Source organism: Phocoena sinus, chromosome 15 (genome assembly GCF_008692025.1).
Source record: "Phocoena sinus isolate mPhoSin1 chromosome 15, mPhoSin1.pri, whole genome shotgun sequence".
Classification (NCBI taxonomy): Eukaryota; Metazoa; Chordata; class Mammalia; order Artiodactyla; family Phocoenidae; genus Phocoena; species Phocoena sinus.
Window position 1 is genome coordinate 67,907,845 of NC_045777.1, and position 22,287 is coordinate 67,930,131.

Here is a 22,287-nt window from a genome sequence, read left to right on the forward strand (position 1 = left end):
ACGTAGACAATTATTACTCTTTTGGCTACCTTTCCATCCTTCAGATTCCATCCAGGAGAGAGTCCCAGTTGGATGTTAATGTCTTTAACATCTCTCTAAAATTTGTAAATCTCCCTTAACAAACAAAAGAAGGCCTCAGATGCTGGTGTTTTGGGCAAGTGGCAGCATCTGGAGAGATTTTCATAGTAAGGATACGTCTTGCTATTTGAACTCAGAAACTAGATAGAGATTTTTTTCTAGATGGTGCACAAGTATTACCAGCATTTGTGAAGATGGGTCAAGAATGAATGAAAGTTGAGGAAATACTGGCCTCTTAAATTTCTCCCCACGCCCTTTAATGACCCCATATCACAGCTGAGGAAACTGAGTCTCTTTGTGGAGGGGATGGACAGAAGGTAGGGAGTTTTCTTCTAAATGGTCAGGCAAGCAAAGCCAAGAATTGTCTTTGTGGTGGAGTTAGATGTGTATATATAAAGTAAGGATTGCCCCTCCCCTCCCTCTGCAGTAGTGTGTGCGTATGTGTGTGTAAGTGTGTGGAGCCACAGGCCTTTCCGAATGAGTGACAGCGGTAGCCCATCCCTCTAGGAGACGCGTGCAGAATGACAAATGGCACGGATACGGGGTGGATGGGTACCAGCCTCTGCAGAGGCCTGGGTGGAAACCGTCGCACCCACCCTTTCCACCCTCTACCCCCGCAGGCCTCAGCCCCCGTTCTCGTTTCCCCCGGGGCGCACCCAAGGTGCTCATCGCCTTCATGCAACCCAGGCCGAGGACGAGGTAGCGGGGGAGGCTCAGGTCTGGCGGTCCCTGGCTGCGGTCCCCGCGTCGCAGCGCTGCGGCTGAGAACGCTTCTCTGGGAGGCCGGCAGCCTCGGGGTGCCAGTATGTAAAGCAGCTGGCGGCTCTGGGCGGAGCCTGGGGGCGATGCAAATGAGGGAGGCGGGGTCTTCCCGCGGCTCCGCCTCCCTCCCCCGCCGCTGGGGCCGGCGGTGCCAAGCGCAGCTGGTCGAGTGGCTGCAGCTGGGCGAGTGACAGCCCCAGCTCCGCGCGCCGCGGCCGCCAGAGCCGGCGCAGGGGAAGCGTCCGCCGCCCCGGGCGGCAGAGCGGCCGCCTTCTCCCGCGCCTCCCGGGCCCGCAGCCCGCGCTACCGCGGCCCCTGGCCGGCACCTCTCGGGCTCCCGCTCCCCGCGCGCAAGATGGCTGACCCGGCTGCGGGGCCGCCGCCGAGCGAGGGCGAGGAGAGCACGGTGCGCTTCGCCCGCAAAGGCGCCCTCCGGCAGAAGAACGTGCACGAGGTGAAGAACCACAAATTCACAGCCCGCTTCTTCAAGCAGCCCACCTTCTGCAGCCACTGCACCGACTTCATCTGGTGAGAACGCGCCGGCTCAGGGCACCTTCCCGGGGCTCCGAGGGTAGCGCCGCGCGCGGGGACCCCCTCTTCGCGTCCTCCGCGCCCCCCGCGCCTCCGAGGGAGGATAAGCCCCGCCGCGGCCCCAGATCCCGGGCTCCCGCTCCGGACCCTTCTGTCCCTGACTCCCCCGTGGACAGTCCTGCGGCTTCCCGCTCCCCGGGGTCCCAGACAGCCGATCGCGCGGTGCCTCGTGCCCTCTCTTCCTCCCAGCTGCCTCGGAGCGCCTAGGGGTCGCGGCGCGGGCGCCCTTTCTCCACAGGGCTCAGGGCTCCGCTGTCCCTCCCCGGGAGGGCAGCGCCTCGAGTGCCCTCTCGTGCGGGGTTCCCTATCTCTCTGTCTCCTTCCGGGCTCGAGGCACCCTCATCCCTTCCCTCCTTTCTGGGGGCAGCGCCCTGGGTGTCCTTTCTCCGTCTCCCTGCAGGCATGAGGCATTCTTTCCTCCTCCTCTGTGTCTCCGGGGGCAGCGCCCCGTGTTATCTCTTGCTTCTCCCTGAGGGCCTGGGTTCCCCTTTCCACTCTTCAGTTTCCCCCCTTCACATCACTGCGGGGACTCTCCGCTCCCCGGTCCCTCTAGGCATGGGGAGTCCTCGCTCCCTTCCAGTCCCTCAGGGAATGCCATCGCCGCGGGGGCTCTCCCATCCTCCCACTCAATGCGTCTTTTTCTCTTTCCCCGAGGGCATCTCTGTGGGCAGAACTCCCGCCTGTCCGCCGCCTCCCACCAAGACGGAAACGCTCCCCCTACCCCGCCACCTGGTGGTCGCAGCCTCCTCTCTTCTGCCTTTTGAGGGGAGGTGGAGGTTACCGCTGAGCTCCCACCTACCCCCTCCCCCCCAGAGGCGGAAGACTCTTGGGCACCCGCCTGTGGCTGGGAGGTTGCACCTGGGCTAGGGGAGCAGGGGGAAGTGGGGTGACTCTGGGGGGGAACTAACTGGTGGCTGGGCCCCTCGGGCTGCCTGACATGTCTCCTTCTGCTTTTGCAGGGGCTTCGGGAAGCAAGGATTCCAGTGCCAAGGTAGGCTGTGGGGTTCTAAGGATGCTGTTTGCCGGAGGAGAAGGTGAAAAAGACTTTCTGGAAGTGACTGAGATAGGCAGAGTGAAGGAATTACATTTGTCAGAGTGACCTCCCAAACTAGGAGTTCACCACAGAAAGGTCTTTAAAAGTGGTGTGCGTACATGGGGCAGAGATGCTCCATCCAGGAAGGACCAGTGGAGCTGGGAGGCTCAGCTGGCCAAGGATGTACATCCATCCTTTCTCCCTAACCAGCATCAGAAGAGTCAAAATAGGTTCTCCTGAACCTATCCTGCCTGGCCACTTCTTCTTGAGATACCCCCCCAATTCCTGTTCATGTGTTCTTCCACTTCCCCTGCCTCATAGAGGTCTCTACAGGTGGCCCCTGCCTCTGCAGATGGTGTATCCCCTAGGAAGGCGACTGTGGTTGTCCCCTGGGCCTCCTCCCTCTCTGAAAGAAGTGGTTCCATTTGGGGTGCTTCTCAGATCCTGGTTTAAATTGCCCTTTCTCTCTTCTGGCTAGATACAGGAAGGACTCCAAGTGACTGGTTACCTGGATCTTTGCATCGGGTTTGAGATCCTTGACCCTAGCCAGGGATGCCCAACCTAGTGGTGACTCGGCCGTCTGTGGTTGCAGATTTGCTCTCCAGATGCCAAATCATCTGTAGTTTTGTTTAGCCCTTAGGGTGTCAAACATGTTTTGAATTTGATGCCAACATTTTAGAACTGGGAGATTTCACAAAGTATCTGACTTTGCAGCTTCAAGTTTGCTGAGCATTGGTCCCACTTTCTTTTTAGAACCATCATTTGGAGCTGAGAGCAGCAGTTTTTGTGGACACGGTGCACGTGCTGCACCATTTTGTCTCAGTCGATCCCAACCAGGCCTGCTTCACCCATTTTTGGCCCCTGTAAGGCATTTGAGTTTGCAACCTCTGGTCTGGAAGGTCCCCCCTTTCCCCCATTTTAGACCAGGTCCACGTGGTTGAGTTTGGTGAGAAATATCACATTTCTGGGGAGTGTCTTAGGGGCAAGTTGATTGCCCTGGCGATCTGGGTTTAGATCAGGGGAAGAAAACATTTGAATGTTAAAGAGTCTGAGATGTGACTTAGCACTGACTGACAGTTCTGTTGTAGCACCTCCACCCTCCAGAGAAAAGTAAAGTGATCCCTGATGAGAGTGAGTGGCACTGTCAGTTATGTAGAGTGCTGGCAGTGTGGCACTGGTTTCTTCGGAGACTTATATGACCTCTCACCTGAGATCTGGGCAGAGCCCGCTCAGCCAGTGAGCCTCGTAGACCCCCAACCCCTGCCCTCTTTTACCAAGGTTTGGAGCCCCAGTTTCACGCACTGCACCAGAGGACTTCCCACGTTCCTTTAAATGGCAATAATTTCAGCCTTGGTGCACATGGTTGGATTGTTTTCTAGAACTTTGACCCCTTAAGCAGAATGCCAGGGGTGCCTTAGAAGTGTGGGGACACGTAGAAGATCTTTGAGGTTACCTCTCACTTCCATGAATCGGTTTCTGTCTTTGTCTCTTGTTGAGGTCAGGGGTGATTTTTGAACATTTTTATTGCTGCTTTCCTGTCCCACCTGCTCTGCAGTTATTAACGGTTGGGAAAGTTAACTTCTCAGTGTGCAGGTAATGACACATCTGAAACAGCAGATCTGTTTTTTCAAAGCCAGGAAAATGGTAGGCATTTTCTGGTGCGGTGAGTAAAGCAGAATTAAAGTTTCTAATGAAATATGGCAGCTTTAGAGGTAGGCATGTTTAAATTTTTTTTTTTATTGCCTTTTTCTCCTCTTCCTGAGAGGCAGTGTAGGGTAGTGAACATGTGCACAGGCTATCAGGCTACCACTGTGAGTTTGAATCTTGACTTGAGACTTCCCAGCCATTTTACTTAGCCTCTCTGTACCTCAGGCTCCTTGCGTATAAAATGGGTCCATGTAACAATACCTACCTTAAAAAATTGCCGAGTGGCTCCAAGTTGTTACAGTATATAAGGTGCTTGGACCAGAGTTCAGCACAGACTAAGCACTCAGAAAGTATCAGCTCCTATGATTGTCTCCAAAGTAACCCAGTGGTGGGGCAGCTGGTGTGAGAGGAGACTGGCTCTGCAGGGTTGCTTTGCTATGGAACTGGCTGCCAGGTGAGAGTCTAAATCCAGCTGTGAACGGCTGGTCGCCCTGTGTCACTGCTTTGGTAGTAAATTCCATTTGGGCTGGAGTGAGAAGGAGCGAGAGAGGGGAAGGGGCAAATTGACAGCCCTTGAAATCGAGATGCTTAGGATCTCATGCTTCCTCAGATGTGCTCAGAGCTACCTGGGACTGGTTTTGAAATCAGAGAGGAGTTCCTTATCTGAGCATTTTTGTACCACATTTTTCCTCTTAAAGTGAATCTAATTAAAACGGGATCAGTATGTTATAGAAAATACATACGGGTTTATTCTCTCACCAAAGTCAGAAGTTCAGAGCCCAAGGTGCTATGTTCCTTTCAGTTTTCTGCTCTACTATCCCAGGAGTGAAAATCATTTCAGAGTCCAAGAAGGATGCTGGACTCTCCAGTCATCACAGCCTTATTTCAGCCAGCAGGAGGAGGAAAGGTACAGAAAGGTGAAGGACACATGCTCACTGTCCTGGAAGTTGCCTCTTACTTCTGCCTATATGCTATTAGCTAGAACTTAATCACATACCCACACCTTGCTGCAAAGGAGTATGCGGGAAATGTAAGGTTAATTTCAGGTAGCCATGTTCCCAGATAAAAGCTATGGTGGGGGGGTTTCCATTTCAAAAGTAGAAGTGGAGGGCTTCCCTGGTGGCGCAGTGGTTGAGAGTCCGCCTGCCGATGCAGGGGACGCGGGTTCGTGCCCCGGTCCGGGAGGATCCCACGTGCCGTGGAGCGGCTGGGCCCGTGAGCCATGGCCGCTGAGCCTGCGTGTCCGGAGCCTGTGCTCCGCAACGGGAGAGGCCACAGCAGTGAGAGAGAGGCCCGCGTACTGCAAAAAAAAAAAAAAAAAAAAGTAGAAGTGGAAAGAGGATCTAGTCCCTGCCTTTCTTGGGTAGGAGTTGTGTAGGATGATCATAAGGCAAAGAAACCACTGAGCCCCGTGCCCTATGGTGCTGCCATGGAAATTGGGGGTGCTGAGATGGCTTGAGAGAGGAAGGATGGGAAGTCCGTAAGCCATGGGAGATTGTGGATTTCTGTGTGCTCAGGGGAGTTTAAGAATAGACTTTCTTGCTTTTGTACAGAACTCTAGATTGACTGCTACATAATTTCTCCCTTTTTGTTTCCACTCTGTATTTTCTATAAAACCATTCTCTGTGAGGTAGTTTAAGGATGTCTCTGGTGACAGGGGACTGGAGCTGAGAATCTCTATTATGAAACCCCCTAAATTCTGGATTAGAAATAGGACTGCTCAGATAAGCAAGGCAGACTTCTCTCTGTGGTATTCTTTTTTTTTTTTTTTTTTTGCGGTACGCGGGCCCCTCACTGCTGTGGCCTCTCCCGTTGCAGAGCACAGGCTCCGCACGCGCAGGCTCAGTGGCCACGGCTCACGGGCCCAGCCACTCTATGGCATGTGGGATCTTTCCCGGACCGGGGCACGAACCCGTGTCCCCTGCATCGGCAGGCGGACTCTCAACCACTGCGCCACCAGGGAAGCCCTGTGGCATTCTTTAGAGGAGCCACGGACCAACATTTGTGCTGTCATTGTAATTAAGACAAGGCTTTGGGTGGAATTAGGCTCTTGCCCAAAGAAACTTCTACAGTTGGGCAGAGAGAAAAAAAAAATTTTTAAGGAAGTCACTTAATTAAAAATAGGGAGACAATAAAATATAGGGATTCAGAATTCCTAGCATGGGATTGGAGTCAGAACTGGGTTTGAATCTGTGCTCTGCCACCTACTTACTGTGTGAACTTGGGCAAGTCATCCATTTGTAGTGGCCTCGGTCTTCTCATCTGTGAAATGGGCTAATAGTACCTACCTCATAGGGTTGTGGTGAGGAGTAATGAGGTGGTACAAGAGAAATATCCACTATCGATAACTCTAAGTGAGATGATCATTATTACTTGATTAGCTGTAGGAAACTGTGTCAAAAGAGGAGAGAGTTAATTTGGGAACTCATTAAATGACTATGTCTCTTTCGTGTATTTAGATGGGTTTCTTCTTTGGTATGTTTCTTCATAGACTTTAAGTGACACCAGTGAGTCTAGCCCCAGAGAGCCAGCTTGTTTAGATTGTCTTTTTTCACCCTTCTTGTGAGAAAAATCTAAACTTGCCATGGACCCTCTAGAAGAACCCCAGTGCACTAATTTTCTGACTATGTAGACCTAGCATTGATGACTATAATGAGTAAACCAGCTCTTTCCTTTCTTGTATAGATTAGAAAACAAGTTTTTAAGCCTTCTTTTTTTAAATTTTATTTTTTTAATTGAAGTAGAGTTGATTGACAGTGCTGTGCCAATCTCTGCTGTACAGCAAAGTGACTCAGTTACACACATAGAGACATTCTTGTTTTACACATTCTTTTCCATTATGGTTTATCCCAGGATATTGAATATAGTTCCCTGTGCTTTTTTAAGCCTTCTAATAGACATTCTTCTTTTTTTTTTTTTTTTTTTTTGCGGTACACGGGCCTCTCACTGTTGTGGCCTCTGCCGTTGCGGAGCACAGGCTCTGGACGCGCAGGCTCAGCGGCCATGGCTCACGGGCCCAGCCGCTCTGCGGCATGTGGGATCTTCCCAGACCGGGTCACGAACCCGCGTCCCCTGCATCGGCAGGCGGACTCTCAACCACTGCGCCACCAGGGAAGCCCAATAGACATTATTCTTAAAAATCCCCAAAGTTTTGCATGAATACAACCATTGCTAGTTTCATCAACATCGACTTTACAGGATACAAGTTTATTTTAGTCTTTAGTTAACACTTTGAGATTAGAATATGTACTTTTTAAAAACAGTAGTCAAAGATGAATTGAAGGTTCATTTTATTTTTGGCATATTTTTCCCTAGGAACTATGATATCCTGAATTTCAGGTTGAACTTTCTCAGTAGAATCATAAATAGGGCCTTTTTTGTGTGCAGTCAAGCCTCTATTATTCCACTTCCCTCCCTTCTCGGAAGCAGATCCCAGAGGCCTGTGAGTGAGACTCCACTTATCTCTTGGCTCTTCTTAATGTGTCCTGGGGGTTCCATGTGGATAAAAGGCAGAGGCTTTTTAAATTTGTGTTTGTTGGTTTGACTTTTTAATTTTTTCCACCTGAAGTGGGATTTGGGGCTCAAAGTCCCAAATGAAATAAAAAAATTTTAAGGATAGGTTAATGCTGGGTCTTAGCAAGAAGGAGGGTTGATTTGTTGAAGAGGCAACAGCCAATTCCTTTTGAGCTGTAGAACACTCAGAGAAAGCTTGAAGCTTTGTCACTGGGCAACAGAATGCCTTTCCAAGTAAATATGGAAAATATGACCTTTGAAAATCTAGTTGATATGATATACCAGTTATTAGAAACTCATTAAAAAATATATTATTTCTGAGTACCAGTGATACTTCAGGTACTGCCCAGAACCAGATATAGCATGTTTATAGTGTATCTGGGTCAATAAAGAAAAAGATATAGAGAAGTTAACTGGTCAAAAGGTAAACCAAAGGTTTGAAAATAAATTGTACACGTTCTTGCTGTTGGGGTCCTCTTTCCTCTGTCTGTCTCTTTCTTTCTCCACACATGCACACACACACGTGCACACACACGCAAATAGATCAGTACGTCACAATTTTGAGATTATGCATCTCCTTTTGATGCTTTTCAGCTACAGGTCGTTAAATTATTAAGTACAGTTTTTAATCCTCTGGTCTTTTGTCTTTGCAGTCCAATTAATTCTTGGGTGGGGAGGGGGATCAGCTGAACAGTTCATCATCTCTGGCTGATGTGTTCAAAAGCTTGGTCCCTTATTCTTGGCATTTGATCTAATCTCAAGGATTCTTTGACTTCACTCAACCTATCTCTCCATTGAAATTGTGTGATAGCTTTTTTATAGAGTATATAAAAATCACAATGTTTACATGTGGTATTTGGAGGTGTGATGGCTGCTTGACAATCTGGTAGGAAATTTGTATATTTACCACATACCTCTATTTGTCCATGCATCCATCCATCCTTCCAAAAAATATTCACTCATTAAGCTCTCTGTGTCAGGAGTTATGTTAGATGGCAGGAATACAAGGGTGAATGAGATTGAGAGGATCCTTATTGTCGCGGAGCTTACAGTGTAATGGGGGGGAGATGAGACAGTCTACAAAGCATTGCACCAATATTTAATTTCACTCTTGTTAAGTACTTAGAAGGAAATGTACAGGGTGCTATGGGAATGTGTAGGGGATGCTAACCTATGTAAGGGTTGGGGTGGAGTCAGGGAATTCTTTGGCCTGGGAATTAAAAACAAAAACCAGGGACTTCCCTGCCAGTCCAGTGGTGAAGACTCTGCGCTTCCAATGCAGGGGGCTCGGGTTCGACCCCTGGTCAGGGAACTAAGATCCCACATGCCGCACAGAAACAAAAACAAAAAACAAAAAACAGACAACTTCTCATTCTTTGAGGTAATTGGAGAAAGTCTGAGTTGTCAAGGAGCCAGAGCTAAAAATCTGTATTGTGAAGCTGCTTATAACCTGGATAAAGATGCGCAGGAGGTCTTATCTCTGTGACATTCTGTGGAGAAGCCCTGAATCTTTATTTGTGCCATGGTTGCAAGTAAGGATGAATATTTAGTAGAATTAGACAGTTATGTTAAGATGGCTTCTTTCTCAGTTGACAGACAGAGAACGTCATCTCCTCTTAGCTAATAACTCATAATGAGCTGACTTCCTTTTTGTTCAGGGGTTGCAGTTCGAGGTGGCTGCTCTAAAGGAGAAAAATCAGATCATTTCAGAGGTGGAGGGGCAAGCCTGAGGCAATAGACTGAGAATAAATAAAAAGAGAGAGCAGTTATACATATATATGTGTATACACACAGAAATTCTTTTCCATTATAGTTTATTACAAGATATTAAAGTGTATAACTGAGTCACTCTGCTGTACGCCAGAAACTAACGCAACATTGTAAATCAACTCTACTTCAATTAAAAAACAGAGAGAGAGCAAATCTATCAGTGAAAGGCATTTGTGAGCTGAAAGCCAGTTTACAGGGGCACAGGATTCCTTGCATTTTCTCCTGAATACCTTCCTCATCCTGGTCCGTGTCTGATTTTCTGCAACCATTCATTCCATTGGTTTAGGCAGCGTGTCTTCTCTTATTTGGAAGATAATTTTTAAGTAGTTTCACAATAAGCAGCATTGACTCACACGTAGAAAAAAGATCCTTTGTCAATTCTCTTTCCATTTTTCTGATTCCTTCAAGGAGAAAGTCTCAGTCTCTCTAATGCAAATCTGGTACTTCGTAAATGTTCTTTATTGTTTTTATTATAAAGGGACTACAGGGAATTAGGAAACTTAAAGATGTGTTCATTTCTACCAGTCACCCACTTTTACCTAACGTTGAGGCTTATGCTTTTCTACCTCTGGGCCTGGTTTCCTACTGGCGTTTCCTCCTTGTGAGTAGGGAAGGGGAGTTCAGTGTCTTCCCTGGAAATGTTTGGTGTTGGAAGGAAGCTCTGTGTTGCAGAGGGTTGAAAAGCACAGCAACCGCAGGCTCTGGAAGAGACGGTAGCCTTTATTTAGGCGTGTCAGTCTTTTAATATTACCGTTGTTACTGTTGCTGTTGTTGTTACCTTTTCATTGTCCTAGGCCTGCTTGTTTGTATCTCTTGGAGGTCTCTTTTTCCCTCAGCCCACATGCAGAAATTTGCCCTACCCGGTCAGAAGGGGAACTCAGACCCAGACTAGGAGGGTTCTGATCCCCCTTATTGAGTCTTGGCATTTGCTAAGTAAATGGAAATTAACCTTGCTCAACAGTAACCATGTTCCTGGGGGCGATTCTAGACTCTTCCTTTACCTTGCCACTGGCCAGTGACCAAACTTTGGGCTTCTAGATAGGCAGTAAAAATGGGGCCTGAGAATGAAGGTTCAAATATCAAACAGACCTGATTTCCTCTCCTGGCTTTGTTTCTCCATGGCTTTGTGACCCTGGGCTGGTGAAACATGCTCCTGCCTTTATCCAACCATCCATCTATCCATCCATCTTCCCACTCACCCACCAATCCATTCCTCTGTCCACCCAGTTGTTTTTCCATCCATCATCCATCTCTTCATCCATCCATCCATCCATCCATTTCCACATCCATCTAGCCATCTGTCCATCTGTCCATTCATTCAGTCAATATTTATTGAGTGCCTACCATGTATCAGGTACTGTTCTAAGCACTGGAACTAGAGCGGTGAACAAGACAGAATCCCTGCCCTCAGAGACGTTTGGTAGAAGAATAGCAATTAATACATTTTAGTAGAAGAATAGCAATTAACAAGTAACTTAGAAGAAATATATTGTATAATGTCAGGTTCCAATATGGGCTTTGGAGAGAAATAAGACACCATGCTTGCCCTTGAAAATCTCCCTCGTCTTTTGAGGGGAGAATAGCACATGGCCAATTACTTCTGGTACATAAATGAGAAGTGTTACACCGAGGGTGTGAAAAAGCTTTGAATGACGTCCTTACTCCTAGGAGGGGTGGAGAAGATTCCACACAGGAGCTGACATTTGGGAACAATCTTCCAGCAGGAGTAGGAGTTCCCAGATCGACACGGGGGCGGGGGCCGGGGAGGGTGTTTCGGGCAGAGGACAGCAACAAGTGGAGCCCAGGAGGAGAGAAAGGGGCTCATGCGGGGAACAGGAAGGAGGGTGTGTGAGGGATGAGCTGGTGGGAGGGGAACGTCCTGTCGGGGGTCTGGACCTCGTGAAGGCAGCGTAGTGACTAGGAAGTGGCTGTTGTCACTGCTGTCGCGCGGGATGTGTGTGGGTGAGTGAAATGGCCAAATGTTTGAAAAAAGAGCATGAGATGCATTCTGAAACCATAATTGCCGTGACTCAGATCCTGAAATTCCAGGCTGGTAGGGTTGGAAGTCAGGTAAGAGGAGCGGAAGTGACCACTTAGAAGCAGCGGGGGAGCGTTCCCAGAGCATCTAGGGGCTGCTGCCGTTTTTCACATCCTAAAGAGACGTTTGGACTTTCGTGTCAGTCATACTGTTGATTGTCCTATTTTGGGAGATGGTTACTGGGTTATTTTTATGGTTCTAACAATAGGGATATTGCTCTTCACTGCATCCTTCATCGTAGAGGGCCACAGAAGCGATTTTTTTCTCTAGAAGGAATCCTCCCACTCCTTTTCTCCTTCTCTCCTGCTATCACGCACCCAGCTCGTGTTTATTGAGCACATGCTGCACCGTGTGAAGAATTTGTGCTTTGGAGACAGAAAGGCATGGGTATAAGTCTTGGCTTCTTGCTATGGGACCTTGAACATGTTACTTAAACTCTTTGAACCTGTGGTTCTTCCAGAGGACAAAGGCGGTGACAGAACCTAGTTTATAGGGCACACGGCAGGTGTTTCCTGAGCACCTTGCCTGACATACAGTGAGTACTTGATAAACAGGGCCATTGCCATGATTTCTAGGGCTGGGCACTGTCTTGTCCTTACTGAGTTTACAGTCTTGGGAGGCAGGATGAATGCTCCTGAGTCAAGGACATGATGCGAGAATGAATGTGCCTACGTGCCGTGGCCAAGAGCACGCAGGGAAACTGACAGTGGATCTGAGGGAGGAGGGATCAGCTGCCATCAGAGACGTGATTTGAACATGGTGAGCGCAGTGCTCTCTGTGCTACAATTTCCTGGGTTTTGATGCTTTAATTTTGTGGGAAACCTCAGAAAGCTGAATTGAAATCTGTGATTGCCCCACCTGCTGCTTCATTTTGGAAACGTGTTGATGGCGTTTCAACTTCAAATAGATTTCTGACCAGTTCACCTTTAAAATTTGGGGGTCCCCTCAGTCTCTGCGTGGGATGTTCATGTGCTCTTTTGGGTTGAAGAAGCTAGCTAATAATGTGGGTGAAGGTAGAGGGTGAGCTCTGCAGGACTGTCTCTTGTGATGGAGTTTTATGAATAGCCCTATTTTGAAGACCTTCCCTCCCTAAAGGCGGGGGGGGGGGCGGGCATCATTCTTTACAGTTTAGGCAAAGCGGCAAATGAGAATTTTGATAGTTATCTGGATTTTGTTTGTGCGTGGCAAAATGTATGGTTGGGGGCATTAATAAGTCTATCTGGGCCACCAGTACACTTAGGGATGCAGGATTGGCATAGTAGGGTGGTGAGGGACCATTTTCTATTTGGTTAGAGGTCTGTGTTTTGGTGGCTGGCTCTCTTTTTCCCAGGGTTAAGTCCAGAATCCTTAACACCAGTTACAAGGTTGCCTGATCTGGGCCTTCACAGTCCTCCCCTTGTACCACGCTTCCACTTGCATTTCAACTTTCTGGTTGAAGACCCAACTGGTGGTCTTTCTCAGTAGGACACAGCCCTGCCCAGCCTGGGGCTTTTGCACCTGCTCTGTCTTCAGCTTGAATCTCTCTTCCCTTTCCTCTTCCCCTACTCGCCATCCTACTTCTCCTTCAGAAGTTAGCTCAAATGTCACTTTTTCAGAGAAGCCTTCCCTGATCTTCCAAATCACGTTCCCCCTTGTAGTCTCATAACCCCTTGTCACTTTTACATTTCCTAATTGTATATTTATTTGAGTGTTTTGGTGTTTGTCTTCCCCACAAGAATGTAAGTTTCGTGAGAGTAGGGGACCACATCTGTCTCATTCCTGTTGTTTCTGGAGTACCTGGCTCTATACCTGGCACATGGTATGTTGCTCATAGATACTTTTTAAATGAGTGAATGGTATGGGGGAGGATAACTCCATTGAGGGAGTCATTGGATTTGGCTTTTGGTGCTAGTTTTGGTATAGCTTGATCTGTGATTTTTATAAAGAGTGTATCACTTGCTAGTTTACAAGCTCTGGTCATTTTTGTTTGAACCAAAAAAAAAATTGCCCTCATTAAAGCCTGTTGAGAAGTGATTTTCAGAAGTAGGCGAATGCTGCAGTCTTAACTTTGGGCACAGGCTTTGGCCATGTTTCACTGTGAAGATAAAGTTTCTCCACTGAAGTCCCTTCTTTGGGACCCTGGTGGACTGGAGTGAGGATAATTACCTTTGACGTAATATAAACTGGAGGCTACTGAAATGGCCATCTGAGTAGAATAGTGGGTACATAATGGAATACTATACAGCAATGAAAATGGACAGACTCCAGCTATACACAGCATAGATGACTCACAACCTGTGAGCTAAAATGCCAGTACGTTCTGTATGATTCCATGCACTTGAAGTTCAGGGACAGGTGAAAGTAATCATAGGCGATAGCAGTTAGGATGGTGATTACCCACAGGGGGACTGGTGGGGACTGAGAGGGGCTACTAGGGTGCTGGCGATGTTGTTTCTTGATCTGGGTGCTGGTTACATGGTGGATTCAGATTGTGACCATCCATCGAGCTGTAGACATGTACCCACTTTTCTGTTATGTGTATTCCACTTTAACAGAAACAGCTAAAAAGCACAGAGTTTTGGGAATTCCTTAGCGGTCCAGCGGTTAGGACGCTGTGCTTTCACTGCCGAGGCCCCAGGTTCAAGCCGTGCTTGGGGAACTAAGATCCCACAAGCCACAGGGCGTGGCTAAGAAAAAAAAAAGTACATAGTTTTAAGTCCCTGAGAATCTGAGAAATGTTAGTGGGGACTTTTTCAGTTTTGCACACAGAAGTGAAATCTGTACAGGAGACAGGCACCTTCTGCAGTCACCCATTGAGGGATGGTGCTGTTTGCCTTTTTGGGGGGACATCTGCTTCGCATTTCAATGTTGCCCATCGGTTGCAAACTGTAGAACAAAGAAGCCAGGACATTCCGACAGTTTTCCCACCCAGTAATGTAGCTTTGTTAATACCAGGAAAACTTGAGCTCGTAAACTGCTTTTAGGGCTTGCATTTAAAACATTCTCCATTTGCTAAGGTACTAGTCAGAATCTATGAAAGCTACTATAACAGATAAGCCTTGAAACCTCTGGCTTGAGAGGAAGGGATTTATTTCTCACTCACGGCACAGACCACTGCAGGCGATGCTGGTCAGGCAGCCTCCCGCCCAGTCATCCAGGGCTCCAGGTGACTCTCCACTGGGCAGGTGGGTGGGGAGAAGGAACACAAGAAAGCACATTCATTTCAGAGCCACTTCAGCCAGGAAGGGACACATAACACTTCTGCTCACATTCTCGTGGCCGGAGCTTGGGCACAGGGCTGCGTCAACTGCGTGTTGACCAGCTCGGGAGCAAAAGAAAACAGGTAAGTGTTGAGAATAGCAAACCCTACTCTAGTCCGCAAAGCCATGGTTTCCTCTGACTTCCTTGGAGCTGGTGTATCCAATTTTACCTCTAGCTTGACTTCTTTAAACCTGAGAGGTGAAACTCTAGACCTCTTTATCTTATCAAACATAGGAGGGGATGTTAGGGGGAGAACACAGTCTGTTTGTGTTGCTTAGAGTGAAATAAAGAGACGCTCTTCTTACTTTTAGCTGGTAGAACAATCTGGTTCTTGTCAGAATTTCCAGTTTTCCAGCCAGTCAGAATTCTTGCTGCTTCTGGTTGTCAGTGGACATCACAAACGCTTTGATTTGAGTCAGGAATAAGCTCACCCGGTTCCTTCTTTTGGGAAAGTCTTTTGCTTATTTGTCATCTCTCCTACGGAAGAATCTTTTGGTAGTTCTACTTCTGGATGTTTGACTGAACACCTAATTTGACCGGACACAATTATCTGGTGTTTAATGAACCACCTCAAACCTTTAGTGGCTTCCAATCACCACCATTTTATTTTGCTCTTGTTTCTGTGGGTCAGTAATTTGGGCTGGCTCAGCTGCGTGGTCCTTCTGGTCTAGGCAAGGACTGCTGTTCGTGGCTGGGCTCACCCGTGTCTGGGGCCTCAGCTAGGACACCTGGGCCACCTGGAGCCTTTCTCCAGGTGGTCTCTCATCTTCAGTGGGCTGGCCCAAGCTTGGTCACGTGGTGGTGGGTACATTCCCAGTGCACGAGCAGGGGCCCAGCCTCTTGAACTCTAGGCTCAGAACTTGCATAGTGTCATCGCTCCCATATTCTATGAGTGAAAGGGAAACACAAGCCCATCCCAGAAATAAAGGAGGAAAGAGAGGGGGGAAGAGACTCTTCCTCTTGCTGGGAGAAGCTGCATATACCATGTGGCATTTTTGGGGACCGAATAGACCCGTTTCAACGTGGCCCTCATGACTGCTTAGCTCCAGTACAGAGTGCATCTGCTGGACTGACCTTGAATCTGCGGTAGGTCCCGAGTGAGCGCTCACCGCTTACACCTAATGACAGGACTCAAGTCATCGGGAAGTGAAAGGGCCAAATGCTTTACGTAAAGGGCACACAGCCCAGGCTTAGTGCACATGAAACACTGACTACTACCACCATCACTATTGAAAACCACCACCGTCACTACCGAATATACCACCATCACTACTGAATACACCGCCAAGTATTGTCATTACTACCACCCCGGGTCCTGCTGTGGACTTGGCACTACACTAAGTGCTTAAGATTCATAGCACGAGGCCCCTGTCCTCGAGGAGGGACAGATCTGAGAAAGAAAAAGACGTGAGTGAATCCGTGTCATCCAGTGCGGCACGTGTGATCACAGAGCTGCAGTGGTATGGGATGAGGTCGAGGGCATGGGTTCAGACCTCAGCTCCATTGCTGCACATTCGAGGGCTTGGGTGCCTTTCTTAACCTCTTTAATCTCTGGTTTCCTCATCTGTGAAATGCAGGTAACAGCACAGAGCCCACCTCCTAGGATGCCGTGTGGATTGAATGAGACCTGGCATGCAAGGAACATATGATTGCTTGTTAAATGTTAGTTCTGAAAAACAATTCTCAAAATACCTTTGAGAAGTGTCCTAAAGGCTCCATTTTTACTTCAGTCTCCTCCTGTGCCTCTGGCCAATATCATTGCTGGTAAATCTTCAAAGATGAAGATTTACAAACAGGTGGCTTAGGGGAGGAGGAGCTCTTGGGAACAACACCTGTAAGGGATGGAGGGAGGCAGGGAAGAGAGAAGTTAAACTGCAGTGCAATAGTTTGTAATAGAGGCCAAAAGCCAATCCCATGGCTGAGCTGGATGGCCCTTCAGAATTGGAACAGTGGGGACCCACAACAAGTGGGGCACTGGCTGTGGGCTGCTCTGGGGAGCTGGCATTACCTTGGGCAAGGCAGCTTTCTTCTTTAAGGGAAGAGTCCCAGGGAGGATGCATCTGTGGATCATCGGCCTTCAGCACTCCCAGCAGGGAGTGTCCTGGTCCTACAGGTGTGAGTAGGGTCTAGGGGATGCTCTATGGGGTCCACAACATGCTTCCGGTTCTCTCTAGAGGTTGAACATTCCAAACTGTGTCCTCCTTGACTCTTAGTAACCCTGTGGGCCTGCATCCTTGGCCTCTTCCCAGAACTGATTTAGTTGCTATGTAGATTCATAGACCGTATCTTCCAGCACTGAAATACCATCTACAGAGAGCCTTATCCAAGTAGGACACGGGAATGGCTTGCCCAAGGTCATTTAGCTACCTGGGAGGAGACCTGGATTTACATACCTCCCTTACTTTCCCTCTACCATGCTCTCCTGAGTCACAGGAGATTCCTCTTTATTCTAAGCCTGGACTCCGTGAGGTGCCTTGACCTTCACCTTTACACCTCCTTGCAGCTCCACTCTGGAGAGAGTTTTCTTGAATTCCTTTAAATGTGTTTTTTCAACTGTGGATCATCGCTCATTTGAGGGTCATGAAATCAGTTTAGTAGGTCATGAACACCATGAAAAAATAACTTGAAAATAGAATGCATGACACTCATAAGTATTGTTGCATAAAACTTCTATTTCATGTATATATATATAGGCATGTGCGAACTGGATCAGATGTAAAAATGTGTTTCTCATGTGGGTGATGGTCAACACAGTTTGAAATTCATTGTGAAAAGTATAGACAAGAGGTGCTGGAGGCTCATGAAGTTGACTTTTGAGGTCCATGGACTGTTGAGGCTTTATTTATTTTTAGAGATGATATAAATGCATCGTTTTGAATTCTTTATAATTAGATATTTTATTTCTCACCCCATCACAACTATCTCAAGATTATTTTGATGATCATCTTTGAGCCTTAAAACATTATCACTGATAAGAGTTATTTTTCCAAATAGAATTCTAAGTGTGGGATAAGAGTTTTTTAAAATGGAATTATTGGTTCAAATGGAGCTGCCTGCCTGGCCTGTCACTTGGGTGCAGTGTTCCAGCGCTGTGTCAAGTGCTGGCAGAGAGCTGTCCCTCTTGTGCAGACAAAGAACTGGTTTTCCTGGGGGATCATGTGGGTTGAGAAAGAAGCGTTTTATGAACAGAATCAGCACAGAGGGAGGGAGGAGGAGGTGTTCAGGTGCAGGCATGGAGGTGGGCTGTGTAGCCTGGGTGGCAGTCTGCTGAGGTCAGCTTTCCAGCTGGGCCTTCCAAGGGCTGGGGTTCAGGGTGTGTTTCTGTTCTCCGGTGTCCTCGATAGGTTGGGGGCTGAAATGACAGTTGGCCTCATTGTGTTTCCCTTTTGACCTTCTCTGATTTGGGGTCTAAGGCCGGGGCACTCCAGATGGGACCAAAAAAAGTCAGGTTCAAGAGAAAAATGAAATCTGGGCTAGACCTGTTCCTGCTTGAGTGTATGTGTCCCCAGCACGGTCTCTTTTAGCTGGGGAGACAGGCCAGGGAAATTTCCATTTCGTGGACGTCTTCAAATAAGGCTTTCAAAGGCCGCTGACTCGAGCTGACGTTTATTTAGTACTTACTGTGTGCCTGGCACTGTTCTAAATGTTTTACATGTACTAACTCTTTTAATCCTCGCGACAGCCCCATGAGGTTGCTACTGTTATTATTCCCATTTTATGCTGAGAAAACTGAGGCACAAAGAGTTAAGAAATTTTTCCAAAGTTACATAGAGTTAGGATTCAAACATAGATTTGAGTTTAGGATTGTGTAAAAGGAATGTTGAGACGGCGCTTGTGACAGTGATGGCAGTGACAGCTAATATTTGAGGGCTTGCAATGAGCTGGGGATTTCACAAACTTCATCCCTTTGAATCTTCATCCTCCACTAAGATCTGCTGTTATTATTATCCCCATTCACAGGTGAGGAAAACAGGCTTAGTAAGGATAAAGAGTTTTCCTGAGAACTGCAGAGCCCAGATTGAATTCAGGACTGAGTCAGATTCTGAGTTCCCAGTCACTAAGGTGAAGGGCTTGGGGTGGGAGAGAGCATTGGTGCAGGGGTTGGGGGGTGAGGGCCCCTGGCAGAGTGAGGGGGAACAGCGGTCAGGCAGGTTTGGGGTGCTTGATGGTGGTCTGTCTCATCCCTCAGAGCTGGGAAAGTGTGCTTGCTACAGCAGTGGGTGAAACTGGCAAGGCTTGACAGGACGAGGAAATTCCCTAGTGGGAGAAAATATTTTCAATAAGTTGTTTTTGTCCAGTGAGGGAGTTAGCACATCTGTAGATTTTTAGCTATGGCCCTGAATAAGGAATTCAGAAAGTGGCTTCCGCTCTGAGGTCTTTTGGTAGTCATATGACTGCAGTCAGCTGATTTCTTGGTGCATGAGTTGCTGGGCTGGGAGGACTGGCTGAAAAGCATGAAGTCCTTGCATCATTTGGAAGGAAGGGTTCACACACAGCAGACATGTCCATGAAATGATAGAACTTCCCCGAAGAGCTGTTCTAATTTTTGAGGCACCGAGCTTAATGCTTCACACATGATCACATTTAAAGTCTGCAGCACCCTAGGAGATAAGTCTCATTTTCCCTCCATGAGGAAACGGAGGCTCAGCGATATTAAGTAACTTGACCCAGGACCTTGACGCTAAGAAGTATTTGAAGAGGGCGACAAACCCAGTCCACCTGATTATGAAGCTTGTGGTTCAAGGATTCTGCCAGGACCCTTGATCAGCCTTTGGCCAGGGCATAGTGACATATCAAGGTGTGGTTTGTGTGAGTGAAAAATGTTGCCTGACGTATCAGCAAACAAAGGATGCTGCAGCCATCGAGGCCTCAGCCACATAACTCAGGATGGAGGAGAATGGGCTGCCCGCTGCCAAGCCCTCAGCCACTGCAGCCCCCCCCACAAAGGTGCACCCTGAGGGGACTCGGGATGGAAAGCACAGGATGCTGGCCCTAGACAGCTAAGGTGCATATCAAAGGAATGATTTCAATGAGCCCAGACTCTTGCATCTTCCCCGACATAGAAAAGCACTAAGTTCATTAACTCGAGATATCTGGTTTTCTTTAATTAAAAGTAATCTTTTTTTTTTTTTTTTTTGCTGTCGCGGGCCTCTCACTGTTGTGGCCTCTCCATTGCGGAGCACAGGCCTCCAACAGTAATCTTTTGATGTTCCACTACCTGGCCTTTGTTGCAAAGATCCCTATATATCCTGGCTCCTCCCTGACCTCTTTTTTTTTTTTGCATTTATAAAGAAAAGGTTTGATTTTCATCACAAGAAGTGCACAGACCATACACACCAACAGATGTAAAAAGAAAAAAGTGTATTACGCATCTTCTGCAAATTCACAGTACAAAAGATACTGCCTTTTAAATATGTAATATAAAAAAAAACCAAGAAGAGGGCTTCCCTGGTGGCGCAGTGGTTGAGAGTCCGCCTGCCGATGCAGGGGACACGGGTTCGTGCCCCGGTCCAGGAAGATCCCACATGCCGCGGAGCGGCTGGGCCCGTGAGCCATGGCCGCTGAGCCTGCGCGTCCGGAGCCTGTGCTCCGCAACGGGAGAGGTCACAACAGTGAGAGGCCCGCGTACCGCAAAAAAAAAGACACAAAAACCAAGAAGAAAAACAATATAATAAAAAAAATCATTGATCATAACACAACACACTGGAACCCACTGGCAGCTTCTGGAAACCAAAGGGCAGCCCATCCTGTGGAGCTCCTGATTGGGTGGAGGGCGGCAGTCTGCACCAGCATTTTGTTGCGAAGAGCTCAGGATCCCTTATCTCTTTGGAGCCTTCCCTCAGACCCATCTGAGAGCCTGTCTTCGGGGCTTAAGTACTCAGTTTTGTCTGCCAAATAAAACATAATTCTCAACTTTTAAGTTGTGCATTTTTTTTCTCTTGACATTTACATTCCTGTGTATTTTCCAAAATCCACATAGAGGAGAGTAATATAAAAGGAATAATAGCACAGTGTGGTCCAGCTGGCATATTCGGCCATCCCCTCATGTGCAGGGGGTAATACAGAGCCATAAGGCATGTTTCTCCCCCTCCAGCAGCCCCCAGTCTCATAGGAAAGTCCATAAATCAAACATTTATAGCACAGTGTGATATGCACTATAATGGTGATAGAGGCGGGGATTCTGGGATCAGCTTGAGTCCCAGAGTCCTGGGAGGCTGCACAGAGGAGCTCAAGTTCTAAGTTGAGTTTTGAGAGTGAAGAAGAGTGTCAGCGAGGGTGGAGGAGAAGCGAGAGAAAGAAGGGACACTGGTTAAGAGGCAGTAGTTAAAGGACTCGGAATGTTAAGCTTGGAGAAGAGAAGATTTGGAGAGGCAGAGAGAAGCAGGAGAACGTTGAAAAGTAGAGAGAAAGCTCTCCAGGGATTCCTCAGCCTGGTGAGGTTGAAAGCGCTAAGTGTTGATGAGAGCGCAGTGAAGTAAGGTGTTCTCCAAGGAAGATAGCTTCCCGGGAGATGAGAGCGGAGGGCACAGGTGGAAATGAGAAAAGAAGGGAAAATGAGTGGGAAATAAAATAAGTTAAGGCCAGTTGAGGAATTCTTGCTTGATGGTCTCTGTTTGCTTTGTGAAGTAGGGAAACAAGAGGATTAGATCTGGATTCAGATCCTGTGACCCCAGGCAAATTTCTTATCCTTAGCTCTCCTAGTTTTTAAAAAGGGGTACATTGATAGGGTAAATGTAGTACCTTCTACAAACGATTTCTGAGGATCAGATATATGTCTATGTGGGGCAGAGCAGCACTTTGCCTGGCACATCGAACAATAAAAGTAGTATGAATAATTGTCAGCTGTTAAGGGAGTTCTCATTTGGGTACTTGATGAATAGGGGTACCATAAAGAGCAGTACGAACAATTCCAAAACGAGGAGAAGGCTTGGGGGTGAAGATAATGAATTCGCATTGGCTATGTTGAGTTTGTGATACCTGTGGCTATATCCAGGTGTAGGTGTCCAAAAGGCATTGGGAATAATGAGAAGTCAGGCATGGTAGTAAATATTTGGGATTATTAATACAGGGCTGTATTTTTTCAAAATACCTAAATCATATGACTGGTGGTACTCAAAGATTTAATTGTGTGTGACATTAAACATTATGGAAATATGTCTGTGTGTGTGTATGTATATAATATATATATATATATTTTTTTTTTTTTTTTTTGTACCTCTTCAATTATCTTTTAATTCTTCTGGTTGTTAAGGAGGATTTCTCAGTGTGGTGCTACCATGTCTCAGAACATCTTTCGAATTCTGCTAATTTCTCTTAAAAAAAAAGAAAGAGGCAACCTCAGGCTCAGAAGCTATGTGGCTGCTGGAATTTAATAATTATAATTTTCATTGTGTTTTTTCATGCGTGTCTTCTATTAGAGCTAATGTTTACCTGGCTTTCCAATTCTGGTGGTTGTTTAGATAGGACGCTTTGGTTGTTAATAATAGAACACTTAATCTGTCTGGAGTAGGTGAATTCGAGAGTGTTGGTTTAATCAGAGGCTTAACAGGGTCATGAAAGACTGGGGATTCTCCCAGTTATTTGCTCTGCCATCCTCCAAGTGTCATCAGTATCT

The 22,287-nt window shown here is 47.3% G+C and overlaps 1 protein-coding gene across 2 annotated transcripts in view; it reads left to right on the forward strand.

The window, feature by feature from the left end:
- The first annotated feature begins 977 nt into the window (after nucleotides 1-977).
- Nucleotides 978-22,287, forward strand: part of PRKCB (protein kinase C beta) — a 312,071-nt gene continuing 290,761 nt past the window's right edge. For both annotated transcript variants that reach the window (XM_032603893.1, XM_032603892.1), the window contains exons 1-2: nucleotides 978-1,368; nucleotides 2,391-2,422. In XM_032603893.1, coding sequence (XP_032459784.1) covers nucleotides 1,196-1,368; nucleotides 2,391-2,422 — 205 coding nt within the window. In that variant the 5' untranslated portion in view covers nucleotides 978-1,195. The remainder of the gene's footprint in view (nucleotides 1,369-2,390; nucleotides 2,423-22,287) is intronic.